The following is a 15,845-nucleotide window of genomic DNA, read 5'->3' on the forward strand; positions in this document are numbered from 1 at the left end:
GATTTACAATAGAATATGAAAGGTTGGAGTTCATAATAATTGAGACTATTAAGGTTTTACATAAACAGATTTAATTGCTGCTACGTGGGCTGACTTGGAGAAATAATTACTTAGGATTTATTACAATTTCGTGGCTGACTCATTAATGGGTTTTATTCCAAAGGGATATTTTCTTTAGGAATTTTTAAGGCTTTTAATAGTCCTTTTAGTTAGTAGAATGAAAGCAAAAATGCCAAAAAAAAAAGGAGAAATAAGAGATATAGAAATAGAGTTGGTCAATTACACTTACGTGTTGAAATTGGTTTCTTCGACAGTCCTTTGCTTTTTTAATTTGCGGTCCACTTGCTTTAAAGTGGCATGAATACGGAAATGCGTAGTAACTGTTCTTCAAAGTTGGTCAATTACACTTCACGTGTTGAAATTGGTTTCTTCGACAGTCCTTTGCTTTTTTTGCGGTCCACTTGCTTTAAAGTGGCATGAATACGGAAACGTGTAGTAACTTTTCTTCAAAGTTGGCCAATTACACTTCACGTGTTGAAATTGGTTTCTTCGACAGTCCTTTACTTTTTTGCGACCCACTTGCTTTAAAGTGGCATGAATACGGTAATGTGTAGTGGCCTTCTTTTCTCTTCCTATTGTATTTTTGTTTTAGTTTGATGGGTTCCACAAATGGTCATTAAATTTGTAGAAAAATCCTCCTAAAGTAACTTTTAATTTTTTTTAGCCAATAAGGTCATCAAACTATGTTCATGTTTCCAAAAAAGTAAAACCATCTATTTTTTGACATAAAAATCCCTTAACTCATTTTTAAATTATAAAACCCATTTGAATATTTCTATTTTACTTTCAAAATGTGAAATATTAATTCGAATAAAAATTTCAGAATATTGCAAAATTATATCTCAGTGGACAATAAGAGGATACAGTTGAATGATAATGGAACTGAGCACAAAGCTTAAATATAGGTTTTTTAACTGATTGTAAATTATTCTTCCTGAGATATAAAATTTTCAATAATAAAAGAAAATATTTAGTATTTTTATTTTCTTGGAGTTGAACTTGTAATATTTTGATTTTATTTAAGTTTTATACATAGGTGGATTACAATTAATTTAAACAATTTATATTTTTAGAAAACATATATACAACTAATTGTAAAAGTGTCTTCATTTTTGCGACATTGTTATCCAACACGATTTTTTTGTTGAGAAAATTTATATAAATATTCTTCCAATAAACAAATCTCATTCTAATTATATATATATATATATATATAAAACCGAAAATAATAATTACATGCATCAACGTCCTATCTGTTTCAATTATGTCCAAGCACTTCTATTCAGTAAAATATTTAACTTCCGACTTTGAACAATAGAAAAATATCAAAATAGTTCAAAAGATGTTGATATAACTGTCACGACCCAACCCCGTAGGCCGTGACTAGTGTCCGTGCTGGACACCCAAACGTACCCAATAATCCAAACCAGCAGACTAGCAGATTATATAAATATAAAAGTCAGTCGACATTACTAGTGTCATAGAGGAACATATATAACACATGGAAGCCGATAAGGCTATCACAAATCATAGCAACCCAAAACATATACAGAACCCACATGTATGTCTACAGACCTCTACAGAACATAACAGAAACATAAGACAGGACAGGGCCCCGTCGTACCCATGAATAGCGTACATATATCCAACAGCAGCAGACTGTACCAGAGTATAGGCTCTGGACAAAAGAGCGCTCCAGAATAGCAGAATAGGTGTCCTAGGCAGGTGGGTCAGCAAATCTGTAGTCTGTACCTGCGCGGCATGAAAACGCAGCCCCCGAAGAAAGGGGGTCAGTACGAAATATGTACTGAGTATGTAAAGCATGGAACGTAGTAAACAAAGTCATAATCGGAACAGGAGGTACAGAAAAATGAACGGAATATCCAGATTAGCAAAATGCTGATCATAAAGCATAAATAGTACTTACAGGAAACGTATGTCATACCTGGTCCCATTACGGAACAAAATCATAACCGGAACAGAACGTACAGAAATGTGAGTGAGATGTCCAGAGTATCAAATGCATATTTTCAAAACATGAAGAGTATGTACAAAAACATATGCCATATCATATCCGGCCCCTGCCAAGGGACTCGGCAGACAGAACGTGGTCACCCCCCGACACTGGTGCCACAACACATAAGGATCAGAAAAGGGGAATAACCCCGTAACATAGCATATCATATCAGATGGCCATATCAGATCATATCAGAACAAGCGTACATGGCACAGCATACTCCACAAACCCATGTACGCGTATACCTGCCCCCTCACATTGAGGCACGGCGAACAATGCAAAGGATCACGCTTGACAACATATCCTGGCCCGGGCTCAGTGGGGGAAACATTGAGGCATCCACGAACGGAGTAGTGAGAAACTAAATGCACTAAAAATACCATAAATATATTTCCAGAGACTCAATGAGGCATATCGAATGTCAAATCAAATCAATGAAATCGGACGGAAACATAGTAAGTAAATTTAGATGTCATAACGGGTTACGGAGGCATAATCTATCCGAGATCGTTTTCAAGATTCAAAACAATTTATAAGACTTAATGAAATATTTAAAATAGTTTTTATTTAGTAGATAAAGGAGTAGTTAGAGTATCTCTAACGAAAACGCTCGAAGACAAGTCATAGACACATAAAGGGTAAAATTGGAAATAGTGGGCCCACCTCGGAACCAATGAAGCGGTGGGCTCAAATTACGTATTTTTAAGCTTATGGGGTCACCTACAAAGGTTCTAGGACATTCCATAACTTCCTAAGCAATTTGGGAAATTTTTTCATAATTTTTCATCAAAGCATACTTAAGGAATTCAATTCTATTGAATGAAAAAGAGACGATTTCAAACGCGGATTCCGATGGACAGAATATTCCCCGAGGCGTAAATCCAAGCCTAGTACATCTAGGACATGCCAAGAGAAGAATCGGGATAGCTTTACATACCTTTCTTGCCCTTTACGCTTGCCAAAACTCAAATCCCGTTTCGTCCAAAACCTACAAATGGTCACATTTACCAATTTACTATTCATAAGACTTAAAATTTCAACCTTAACCAATTCTTGTCTATAAAAATTTGAGCAGCATCTCCCCTATATATATATCATCCCCGAGGTTAAAACTCGGCTAAAACAACAACAACCATACCAACAACAATATATACAACATCAATAATCGACTAGGAACGCATTCTAGCGTAAATAGTCTTATTTTCCAAATAATGCGACAATTCCAAATCCAACTTTGCACTTACAACCCGATATCAATATTTTCATATTCACATACTAATATAAGACCATTCAAACATAAACCAAAAGTATTCCAAGCTATATATTCAATATTCAACAATTCCATCAACTTCCATATTCAATCCAAAATTCTTATATATGCAACAAAACCATTCCAACACATTTTCTACTTACTAATTCATCTCCAACAACAATCTACCACACGGCCAACATGGCTTCTTTCCAATTTCATCCAATTTTCATTCAACTTCCATTTCCAATACAAATTTCACAATAACCACAACTAGTATACAACTTAAAATTCAACTCATATATGTATACAACATATATACACCCATGGCTACATATATAATATATATACATACCCACTTTGCAAACTTTCATATTTCCATAAATTCTACTCATTTCTACATACTACAACACAAACAAACATTCATAACATAAGAAAAAGGAATTGATTCTTACCTTGTTTTTATGAAAGTAGCAAATCCTTCAACATCTTATTGTTCCCATGCTCCTCTAACTCCAAACAAAATTATATTCGTGATTATGCGTTGCCCGGACTTCGATTAGTACTTCGTAGCTTGAAATTTCACTCACAATCCTCACTTTTATGTGAGATTTAGGCCCCTTTTTGTTGCTGAATTTTCTGGAAAATTTGAGAAGTTTTTAGATGATAAAAATGGGGTTTTGCCCCTTTTTATAAGGGCTGAAACGGCGTCACTGTAGCTACAGTACTGTAGCAGTGCTGTAGCGTACTGTAGCAGTGCTGTTTCTGCGCGACAGTTCAGTTTGTAGCGTCTATAATTCTCTACTCCGACGTCCTATCGATGAGTGGTTTGTTGAATCATAAACTAGACTTGACGAACTTCATTTTAGGCTTTTGAAACGCCTTAAAACTCCAAATATGCATAGAGATATACCCCTCCAAAGTTGACTAAAAATTTGTCCAGCATTTCTCAAATTTTCGTCGAACTTATTTTCTTCAACTTGCTCGATCTCGAAATATTCCGAAACCCTCCATACATGATATTTATCACTTATTATACATGATAATGACCATATTCTTGTGTTTTAAAATACTCTTTCCCGATGACGACTTACAAGATCATAATCATCCATTATTTAAACAATATACTTAATAATGCCTCATTCCTCATACTCCAAAGTTGTTTTAACTAGTCGTAACTCGACATTCTTACATTCAAATTTAACAGTGTTTCTTCGAAGTACGGGGTGTAACAATAACAAAGAAAATCAACTTCTAGCATACTTAAAGTTTGAACGATTATAGTGTTTTATTCTTATAGCTTGAAATATTATTTGAATATTTCTATTTTATTATTAAAACTTGAACAAGAATTTTGGAGTATTTAAAAATTGTGCCTAGGTAATGAATTTTATAATTTATATATGGGTTAAGGGTTTTATGTCTAAAAATGGGTTAATTTACTTTATTGGAAATAAGGACATAGTCTGATGACCTTATTGTCCAAAAAAATTCAAAAGTTACTTTAGAAGAACTTTTCTATAAGTTCAATAACCAAATTAACTCCAAAATTTGTACAATTGATTTCATCTTTGCAGCACTTCCTTTTCTCGTTTCTTGCTTTTCTTTCTTTCTTCATTTTGATTTCTTGAATTTATTTATTAAATTATGGTATTTCATGCAAATAAAACATAAAATATTAGTATTAAAAATTAAATAACAACTTAATTTATATACGTATTTTTCCCTCATCAACTGGGCGCCACTTTATATAGCTATATTCTTTTCCATTTATAAACACATATATATATACAATTTCGATCGAGGTGTGCGGGTGGCGTGGCACTCTCTCCCTCCCTAGTGGATCCACCCTTGAGTATATATGCCCCAACTTTTCTAACGATGAGTATATTTGCTATAAATCGCAAAGTTGAAGAATATATTTGCCCATTTTTTCTTTAAATTATGTCGGAATTGGTTATATCATTAATCAAATAAAAAATAAATTTAATCTCAAATTTAATCCTGACATATCCCAACTTGTCGAACCAATCCCAACTTATCCAACTAAATTACCCTTACGATAAGAACAAGAATAAATAATAGAGAACTTTATGCTCTAAATGCTGTAGTCGCAAATGAATTCATACATAAAATAATATATAAATTTCTCTATAACTAATCCTTATATTAACTCTGACTAACTACCCAACGACCCCTAACTGTATTGAAGTTATAAAAGAACCACTAAAGAACCACTAATTATTTTAAGGCAAAATACATCAAATGCTTAATAAATTCACTTTGTAATTGGGCAGGGATATTAGATCGCCCAATTAGTTTGAGTGTGAACTCAATCTTTTAGGTATAGTTAAGGGGTCATTTGATGTATTTTGCCTCATTTTAACAAGAGTGGGCAACTTAAATGACAAGTCCGGATCCAAAATGACTCAACAAAAAACCAAGTAAATCAAAATATCCCAACAAGAAAAAAGTTACAAAACTACCTTTATTGCGCTAAAGCAGTTACGGAGACGGAGCCGTTAACTACTTTAACACAGTATTTTACTGCGCTAAAGATTTTTTTTTTGGTATAGCGTAGTAAAATATTGCACTATAGCGAGCACTAAAAAAAATTTGGTAAACTTTTGTTTTTTTTGCAACGCTTATTGTGTTTTTTCATACTTTGACCAATGCTTAGTCGTGTGTCAAGACTCCAAAACGTCAATATTTTATATATAACCTGATATTTTTTTTCTGCGTACAATAATGTAGGCTCAATACATCAAGGATACGTAGACGTTCGGATCATCATTTTAGGGGGTTAAAAAGATGCCCGAAGTAAGTTATGTTTGAAAAAACTTAGTGTTTGACTGTAAGGCTATTTTAGTCAACTTTATATGTCGAGAAAACTAATCAGCTTTATTTTCAAAAATTGAAACCACAGAAGTAAAATTAACATTCACAGCTACATTACCTCGGGATTTTTACGGTGAAATCTATTATGTATCATCATATTATAAGTAAATAAAATTGAAAATTTCACGCCAATTTGGGGAAAAATTGAAATTGAATGGGATAAAAGATTTTTTTAAAAATCGGCTCGGCCAAACCGCCTTGCGGCAGCTTGTCCGCATAGATCTCGAAAAAATATCCAAAATCAAAATAAAAATTGTGTAAATCGGACGTCTGAGCGCAAAGTTATGATCATCTAAATTTTGACCACTTTATAACTAACTTTTCTCCCTATATTTAAATACTTTTTTATCAAATTGAATTAGATTTATATTCAAAATAAAGTTATGTCTCGATTAAAAAAATAACACGCTTAAATCAAAATCTTAAAAAATAAAACACTTAAACCTAAAGTTTCCAAACAAAACTTATTTCGGGTAGCTTTTCAACCACTAAAATGACGATCCGAATGCTTATGTATCCTTGATGTATTGAGCGTACATTATAGTACGCAGGAAAAAAAATTAGGTTCTAAGTCTTGATACACGACTAATCGTTGGTCAAAGTATGGAAAAGAGAACTCTAAGTGTTGCCAAATTTTTTTTTATTAAAATAAGATGTTGCGATCTTTTTATGAAAAAAAAAACACTAAGTGTTTATTTTTTAATGCGCAACTTTATTTTAAATATGTTGCAAAAAGAAATCGCGTAAATTGGACGTCCGAGCGCAAAAAATTGTCGTATATTTGAAATAAAATTACGCATTAAAAAATAACACACTTAAATCTAAAACCTAAAAATAATTTTTTTTAAGCTAATGACATCAAGTCTTCAAATAAAAATGGACGGTTATGTACTCAAACCTAAAGTTTTCAAACAAAACTTACTTCGGGCACATTTTCAACCCCCAAAATAACGATCCGAATGTTTACGTATCTTTAATGTATTGAGCCTATATTATTGTACGCAGAAAAAAATATCAGGTTCTATATAAAATATTGACGTTTCGGAGTCTTGACACACGACTAATCATTGATCAAAGTATGAAAAAAATACTAAGTAGTACCAAAAAAAAAAAAAAAGTTGGCCAAAAGTTTTTTCAAACAAAACTTACTTCGGGTACCTTTTCAACCCTTAAAATGACTATCCGAATGTTTACGTATCCTTGATGTATTGGGCCTACATTATTGTACGCAGAAAAAAAATCAAGTTCTATATAAAATATTGACGTTTTTTCGAGTCTTGAAACGCGACTAATCATTGGTCAAAGTATGAAAAAAAACACTAAATGTTACAAAAAAAAAAAAGTTGACAAAAAGTTTTTTCAAACAAAACTTACTTCGAGCACCTTTTCAACTCCTAAAATGACGATTCGAACGTCTACATATCCTTGATGTATTGAGCCTACATTATTGTACGCAGAAAAAAATATTAGGTTCTATATAAAACATTGACGTTTCGGAGTCTTGACACACGACTAATTGTATGAAAAAACACACTAAGTGTTGCAAAAAAAAAAAAAGGTTTACCAATTTTTTTTGTTTTAGTGCTCGCTATAGCGCAGTATTTTACTGCGCTATACAAAAAATAAATCTTTAGCGTAGTATTTTACTGCGCTAAAGATAGTTTTGTAATTTTTTTTTTATTGGGGTATTTTGGTTCACTTGATTTTTTATTAAGTCATTTTAGTTTCGGACTCCTTAAATGACCCACATTTGGGTCTATCTAACAAAAGTAACCACAAAAAAAAAAAAAGGAACATTAGTACCTTTTGCCCACAAATTTTGTGAGCAATAGGACTTAATTTATACGGCCGCTGTTAAGTCCTATTGCGCACTAATTTTGTGCGTAATAAGGGTTGGTTTTATTTTTCCCACGCTTTGTATAATTTTAAAGTTTTGAAATTCACTTTTTTTCATATTTTGACCAAAGATTAGTCATGTCCCAAAACTCCGAAATATCAATATTTTATATAGAACCTAATATCTTTTTTTGCGAACAATAATGTTGGCTCAATACATCCACTATACCTAAACGTTTGGATCGTCATTTTAGGGGCTGTAAAGTGCACCGAAATAAGTTTTGTTTGGAAACTTGTTATCGTTAGGTTTAAGTGTTTTATTTTATAAGGTTTTGATTTAAGCATTTTATTATTTAGTCAAGACATTAATTTATTTTGAATATGTCGAGATTTTTTCATAATTAATTTAGATTGTCTCACAAGTTATTAATAAACGATAATAAAGACTAACATAATTAATTATCATTAAAAAAATAATATCAAAAAAATATAATATTAACATGAAATATACTCATACAATATTTGGTATCTGCGTTAGGACTTCAACTAATTTGAATTCACTTGTATAACGCATTAACACAGAAATTACTCTATCCTTAACTAATTTTTGATCAAAGTATAAAAAAAATATGAATACTAATACTTTGAAATTATATAAAGTGTGAAAAAAATAAAGTTAACGTGTTGTACAAAATTAGTGGGTCCTATTGCGCGCAAAGTTTTGAGTAAAGAGAGAAGGTGGCAAGGCTAGAGCGGTAGGGGTTGCCTGGGAGAAAATGATCAAAATAGTCTTTAATATATGTACTTATATATACAACTTATGAAAAAGCTGATCACTTTAGTCTTGAACCCTACAAACCTAAAGACACCCAACAAAAATATGTCAAACTTAATAGAAGCCTACGTACTTTTGAGCTTCATCAGTCAAAGGTCAAAAGTTCTCTTTCCAACCAAACCAGAATGATTATAACAGTACTAACGATAAAGAAAAACGCGTGCCATTTTCATGTGTCTAGTTCCCAGTTCTGCACTGCACTTCTAAATATTTTGAATCCACAAACCAAATAAAGCCAACAGTAAAAAAAATCGAAAAGGTAGAATTTTATATTACAAAAAAGAAAAAACAAATTTGATAAAAGGATTGGAGAAAATAGTAGTAACAACCTAGATTTTGAGTACCAAATAGGTTGATCTTTGTATTGCTTCAACTAAAAACAAAATGAATTCTTACCGTAGTATGGACTTGATCCTATGTCGTTTCTTTTGATTAACATTGTTCAACAATGAAGAAACTTCTCTTGTGTTGACTGATTTTACAAGACCACAAAAGAGATGGAGAAGGATTTTTGTTGGGAAGGCGGGAGTTTCCACCTTTTGGAACTGATCAAAAAGGCAAAAGGCTTTTGTTTTAGAGTCTGTTTGGATGAGGTTATGTCTATAAGCTGCAAACAGCTTATAAGCTAAAAAAATAAGTTGGGGTAGTCCAACTTATTTTTTTTGATTTATAAACTGTTTTCAGCTTATAAGCTGCTTTAGATAAGTTAAGTCAAATGGGCTTAATTATTTTTTGGAGCTTAATTTTAAACACAAAATGACTTTAAGTTGACCAGCCAAACACTCAAAAAAAGCTAAAAACAGCTTATAAGCAACTATAAGTCAATCCAAATTGGCTCTTAGAATTTTGATATCCCTCGTGAATTTGCACATGAGGAGGCTTCCGTTAGTTTGACAGAATTTTATTATAAGCAACTATAAGTCAATTCAAATGGGCTCTTAGAATTTTGATATCCCTCGTGAATTTGCACATGAGGAGGCTTCCGTTAGTTTGACAGAATTTTATTAGATGTCGTTAGGTTTGTAGGGCCCAAGACTAAAGCATCAGCTTTTAATATACTTAAGTCCATGCATTAAGGACTATTTTGATCATTTCCTCGGTTGCCTTGTCAAGTCCATCTCATTTTCTCTGTAAATCTGAGTTTCTACACGCCATTTCTATTCTTTTTAGCTGATTACTAAGCTCAAAATTCACCATGGCTTCCATATCAGAGACCCGGAAATGGAAATATGATATTTTCTTGAGTTTCAGAGGTGAAGATACACGTAACAACTTCGTTTCCCATCTTTACACATTTCTTACATTCAAAGGAATTCATGCATTCAAAGACGACAAAGCACTTGACAGAGGAAAATCCATCTCACCTGAACTTTCAGAAGCCATTGAGCAATCAAGAATTGCCATTATTATTTTCTCAAAAAAATATGCTTCATCCACTTGGTGCTTAGAAGAACTAGTCAAGATCATGGAATGTGTTCAAAAGAAGGGACAAATTCCAATTCCAGTCTTCTATGATGTTGATCCATCAGATGTAAGGAATCAAAGAAATAGCTTTGGTGAAGCTTTTGCCAAGCACGAGGCATATCTAAAAGGAACTGATTTGGAGAAGGTGAAAATATGGAGAAAGGTTGTTACTCAAGCAGCAAGTATAGCAGGATGGGATGTACGTAATACAGCCAATGGGTTAGTAGAACAAAAATGACTCTCTTTTAATTTTTCTTTTCTGATTGTTGTTTGTGTTTCTATTTAGGGTGTATTTGTTATGAAGGAAAAAGTTTTTCATGGAAGATGTTTTCTTGGAAAACAAGTGGATTTTTTACTTATTTTTTAGTGTTTGGTAAGTAGTAATAACCACAAAAATATTATCCCAAGAGTATTTATATGTTTTCTAGCAAAATACTATTGGGGTGAGGGGTGGGGGAATGTGGTGGGAGTGGGGGTTCGGGGGTGGTGGGGGTTGGGTGGGAGGGAGGAGACAATGAACATGGAATATAACTTATAAAACTTGTTTTCCGTACTTTGATTAGGGTTATAATTTGTTTTCCTAGAGAAAATGTTTTTCAAAACATTTTAACTAACCAGAATGGGAAAATTGAAAAATATTTTCTGGAAAATGTTTTCCTCCATACCAAACACACCCTTAAAATATTCAGTATGCACACGGTCAATTTAACTAAATGCAGTGGTAGCTGGAATCAAGATTTCATTTACTGCAGTGAAGATGTCTCATTGAATATAAATTCAGAATTGCATGTATATAAGATAGGTCTATTGATCCAGAACTGAAAATTGATGCAATTGCAAATTGTGTCCAGAGTGAGAGATAACTAAATTGTAACTATTGTGAGAAGTTATATTTCTGAATACATTGAATCTCTTGCTTTAAAACCTTTCCAAGAGTTATTCTCTCCCAGATGAAGATAGGGATAGATTTAGTAATATTCCTTTGTCACATATATGCATAAATGGATGCTCTATCTGTCTGGTACTTATAATTTTTAAGGCTCGAGGACTGCATTTTGCTTTATATCACAGGTACCCCGTTGAATTCCTTGCATCTCTCTGGGCACAAGTTTTTTTTCCCGCTATTTTTTTCCTTTTAGTGTTTAAAAGTTTGAACTTTTCTTACCAACCACAGGAATGAATCAGAATGCATAGAGCTAATGGTAAACCGTATTTTTAATAGCTTGGACCGTTCAGTTTCTGCTGTCACGATGAATCTTGTGGGAGTGGAATCTCGTTTGGCTGAAGTAAAGTCATTGTTGAATGTGGGTTTTGGGGGTGTTTGTTCTGTGGGGATATGGGGGATGGGCGGCATAGGGAAGACAACTATCGCAAGAGAGATTTTTGACACGCTGTCTGGTCAATTTGAAGGGTCTTGTTTTCTTGCAAATATTAGGGAAGTTTCAAAGAAGCATGGGTTGGAATACTTGCAAAAGACACTTCTTTCACATATCTTGAAGCTAGATTCTCTAAATATAGGGAGTGTTTATGAAGGAATCAACATGATAAAGGCTAGGCTTCACTTTAAAAAGGTTCTAATTGTCCTTGATGATGTGGATAATGGAGACCAAGTAGAAAACTTAATTGGAAATGGTAATTGCCTTGGTAGTGGCAGTAGAATCATTACAACAACTAGAGACAAACATTTGCTCAATAAGCACAACCACTTGTACGAGGTCCATTTGCTGTCTGACAGTGAAGCTCTTCAACTCTTCAGTTGGCATGCCTTTCAGACAGTGAGTCCTGAAAAAGAATTTGAAGAACTCACATTCCATGTACTGCATTATGCTAAAGGTCTTCCTTTAGCTCTTAAGGTCTTGGGTGCTTTTCTTTATGGAAGGGACATGGTTGAGTGGATTAGTGCATTAGACAGATTAAAAGACACTGCAGAAGAAGGAATTGTTAAGCAGCTCAGAATAAGTCTTGATGGATTGGGCCCTAAAGAGAAAAATATTTTTCTAGATATTGCTTGTTTCTTTAGAGGGAAAAAGGAAGATGAAGTGATAAGAATCCTAGACGCTTCCGGTTTCTACTCTAAGATCGGGATAAGTGTCCTTGCTCAAAAATCTCTTCTATATGTTTCACGAGGAATCATTGAGATGCATGATTTGATACAGGAGATGGGTTGGCAGGTGGTACGCCAGGTTTACCCTGATATGCCAGGAAGATACACTAGATTGTGGCGTTATGAGGACATATATGATGTCTTTACAGATAATACGGTATGTTAGTAATAATGTCAGAGATATTTAGTCCTGTCTTTATTTTTTTAATGTAGTAGCTATTCAGTCACATAACAGTTCTCTTGGCGTCTAGGACATTGTAGTTGTTGCGCAGAAAATGCTGACAGGTTCTAACAGTTCAGCTTCTATAAAAAAATTAACTGGTGTCTACTTCTTGTTTCAATTAACTGCTCTTAATGCTTACTCGTTCACCAAATTACGCCATTTTCTACACTTGAAGGAAGGTATAATGATTAAAGTGAGAATACAGATAATGGAAGCCTTTGATCAATACCTCAGTTGCTATGAAAACAATTCTGATGAATACACATCATGTTTTTATGAATAGGTGCTTTACTTCCTATTACTTCATCAAGGGAGAATGGTTTTGTGTATTGGGTCAATATCAAGTTTTACAGACTTTCTCTTTATCCTTTTAGGGCTCCGAAGCAATTGAAGGCATAATGGTTCCATTTGAATTGGAATCACTTATATGCAATAGGAGCAAAGCTTTCAAAAAAATGAATTGTCTAAGGATGCTCATAGTCAAAGGGGATGAGATTCGGTATCATGACCCTATTGCTCACCCTATTGACTGCTTCTCCAATAGCTTGCGGTGGCTTGATTGGTCATACTACCATTTTGAATCTTTGCCAGAAAATTTTCAACCTAGAAAGCTTGTCGGGCTCAACATGTTTTCGAGTTCTATAGTTGAACTGTGGAAGGGATTGAAGGTAAAATGCATCATTGATATCTACCACTTAAATTTTAAACATGTGAAAAAGGGACAAGAGCTTATGTTTCAAATATTTGTGTTGTTTTAAACAGGTATTTGATAGCTTGACAACCATCAACCTAAGTTGGTCCAAGAATTTACGCCGAACCCCTGATCTTTCTGGGACCCCGAATTTACAGAGGTTGATGCTAAAACAATGTGTAAGCTTGGAAGAAGTCCATTCGTCAACTGCATATCTCCGGAAGCTGACTTTGCTGAATTTGGAAAACTGCAAAAGTCTTGAATTCCTTCCAAGCAGCATTCAGATGAAATCTCTTGAAAGTTTCAACCTCTCTGGATGTCTGAAATTAAAAGAAGTTCCAGAACTTTCAGAGAATATGGATTCTCTCTTAGACCTCCGTTTAGCATGCACTGCAATACGGGAGCTAAGCTCATCAATTGGCCATCTTTCTAAAGTTAGCATACTTGATTTGAGTTTCTGTGAGGAACTTGTTGGTCTCCCAGCCAATGTTTGTCAGTTGAGGGAACTAAAAGTTCTGTGGCTGCTCAAGACTTAAGACCTTGCCAAGTAAGATTGGAATTCTGGTAAAGCTAGAGGAACTCTATGTTGATGATACTGCCATTTTGCAACTACCAGATTCTATCGTCCACTTAAATAAGCTTACTGTCCTATCTGCGAAAAAAAAGACGCAAGACTAAATAAATGTCCATCTGCTTTGAAGTTGAAGTTTTTCCTGGAATACCGCTCATGGCAATTGAAAAAATTAGATCTCAGTGGTTGCAATCTACTTGACGAAGATGTTAGTCATTTCAGTATGTTTCCTTCTTTATCTGAACTAAATTTGAGCAGAAACAAGTTTGTTTCTTTAAAGAACATGCATCTTCCTATGCAACTACATTATCTCAACATAACATACTGTGAGGAGCTTAAGGAAAGTCCCGAACTTCCTCCAGATCTTAGGGAACTGTATGCAGATGATTTTCTAGCCCAAGATTGTGTCAATATGTTTCGATACAGACGGTTGTATTTGATCTCATTTACAAACTCTAGTTACGAACAACTTTATTCAGACAAGAGCAATAACAGCTCACTGATGGATGAAAACTGCCAACAAGAAATTATACATAATACGTTGGTCAAGATTCTCATTACGTTTTTCAAATACAAACAGGTCTCTCTCTCTCTCTAAAACGTTAAAGGGTGCGCGCACAAATGCACTCACAAGTTATTGAAATCGAAACTGATCTTCATGGTATGTTGCAGGCTGGTTATCATGATGGAATGCCTGCTTGGTCAGTCGTCTATCCAGAACGTGTAATTCCCAAGTGGTTCACGTACCATAGCACATTGGAAAAAATCTCGCTTCATTTGCCCAAAAATTGGTGGAATGATGACTTCCTTGGGTTTGTTGTATGCTGCAGCACTTACATGGGAGATGGTGTGTACTGTCCTGATTGGACATTATCAGGAATCCGCGACTCTTGTAGCGCAAAAAAAAAAAAAAAAAAAAAAAAAGAACCAAACTAGCACAAAAAAAAAAAAAAAAACATTACTAGGTTTCACGCACTAAATTAGTATGTGAAAGGATCAAACTGCAAAAATGCAACTTGGGCCTTTTACGCACCAATTTCGTGCGTGAAGGAGGTCTTCTGTTTTTTTTTTTTTTTTTTTTAGTGTTACCTTTCAAATCACGTTTTTTTCCATACTTTGGGCAAATATTAGTCATGTTTCAAAACCCCAAAATATCAATATTTTATATAAAATTTAATATCTTTTTTTTTGCGTACAATAATGTCGGCTCATTACATCAAGTCCACCTAAACGTTTGGATCGTCGTTTTAGGGGTTCTAAAGTGCCCCGAAGTAAGTTTTGAAACTTGTCATATTTATAGGGTTTTGATTTAAGTGTTTTATTATATTTGAATGTACAAATATAAATATTTGATTTAATAATAATTCATCCAATACGAGAGGTTTATACTAATTAAAAAATAATTCATTCCATTTAATTACAATACTAATTCAAAGCAATACAATAATAAATTACAATAACAATACAATCTTCAAGTTCTAGAGGCTCTATTACTTCGAGACGTGCTTGTACTACCACGGCCTTGTTGCCCACACGAACGCTTGTCATGGCCATATTGCTTACATATAGAGCACTTGCGAGAGTAAGTTCTTTCACTAACATCCATTTGATTGGGTCTACGACTTCGTGAGTTAATGCCCAATTTCCTGATGTAATCCTTGTTAGCAACCATCGAAAACAGCTCGTTTGGCCAATAAGCTTCATTACCACGTGAGTGGAATTGACCGGAATATGCTCTAAGGTAACTGTGGACCTTGTATTCCCCCGCCACATAACTTGTTACCGTTTTTCTCATTCTCTCGAAGCACTTGACAGCATAAGAACACGACATGTGGTACGTTTGCCACTTACCACAAGTGCATGTTCTTGTTGCCTCATAAACGGTATGCACGTTTCC

General features: G+C 34.0%; 2 protein-coding genes and 1 long non-coding RNA gene across 3 annotated transcripts; 2 read left to right on the forward strand and 1 right to left on the reverse strand.

Annotated features, from left to right (window-relative positions):
- Positions 1 to 1,393: 1,393 nt before the first annotated feature.
- On the reverse strand, positions 1,394 to 4,429 carry LOC132605455 (uncharacterized). The gene is made up of 3 exons (XR_009569191.1): positions 3,782 to 4,429; positions 3,015 to 3,065; positions 1,394 to 1,812 (listed from the first exon to the last, which is right to left on the reverse strand). It is a non-coding gene; the product is annotated as an uncharacterized LOC132605455 (long non-coding RNA).
- Positions 4,430 to 9,825: 5,396 nt separating this feature from the next.
- Positions 9,826 to 14,077, forward strand: LOC132607226 (disease resistance protein Roq1-like). The gene is made up of 4 exons (XM_060321101.1): positions 9,826 to 10,578; positions 11,534 to 12,620; positions 13,061 to 13,354; positions 13,449 to 14,077. Exons 1-4 carry the CDS (start codon positions 10,091 to 10,093, stop codon positions 13,911 to 13,913), a joined length of 2,334 nt encoding a protein of 777 aa, XP_060177084.1. The 5' UTR covers positions 9,826 to 10,090; the 3' UTR covers positions 13,914 to 14,077.
- A 94-nt stretch (positions 14,078 to 14,171) lies between these two features.
- Positions 14,172 to 15,436, forward strand: LOC132607227 (disease resistance protein Roq1-like). The gene is made up of 2 exons (XM_060321102.1): positions 14,172 to 14,528; positions 14,621 to 15,436. Exons 1-2 carry the CDS (start codon positions 14,172 to 14,174, stop codon positions 14,882 to 14,884), a joined length of 621 nt encoding a protein of 206 aa, XP_060177085.1. The 3' UTR covers positions 14,885 to 15,436.
- Positions 15,437 to 15,845: the final 409 nt, after the last annotated feature.

This window comes from Lycium barbarum, chromosome 8 (genome assembly GCF_019175385.1).
Source record: "Lycium barbarum isolate Lr01 chromosome 8, ASM1917538v2, whole genome shotgun sequence".
NCBI classification, from domain to species: domain Eukaryota; kingdom Viridiplantae; phylum Streptophyta; class Magnoliopsida; order Solanales; family Solanaceae; genus Lycium; species Lycium barbarum.

Coding starts and splice junctions, on each gene's coding strand:
- LOC132607227 (XM_060321102.1), top strand. CDS start 14,172: ATGTTTCCTTCTTTATCTGAACTAAATTTGAGCAGAAACAAGTTTGTT. Junction 14,529..14,620: donor CGTTTTTCAAATACAAACAG/GTCTCTCTCTCT, acceptor GGTATGTTGCAG/GCTGGTTATCATGATGGAAT.
- LOC132607226 (XM_060321101.1), top strand. CDS start 10,091: ATGGCTTCCATATCAGAGACCCGGAAATGGAAATATGATATTTTCTTG. Junction 10,579..11,533: donor GTACGTAATACAGCCAATGG/GTTAGTAGAACA, acceptor TACCAACCACAG/GAATGAATCAGAATGCATAG. Junction 12,621..13,060: donor ATGTCTTTACAGATAATACG/GTATGTTAGTAA, acceptor TTATCCTTTTAG/GGCTCCGAAGCAATTGAAGG.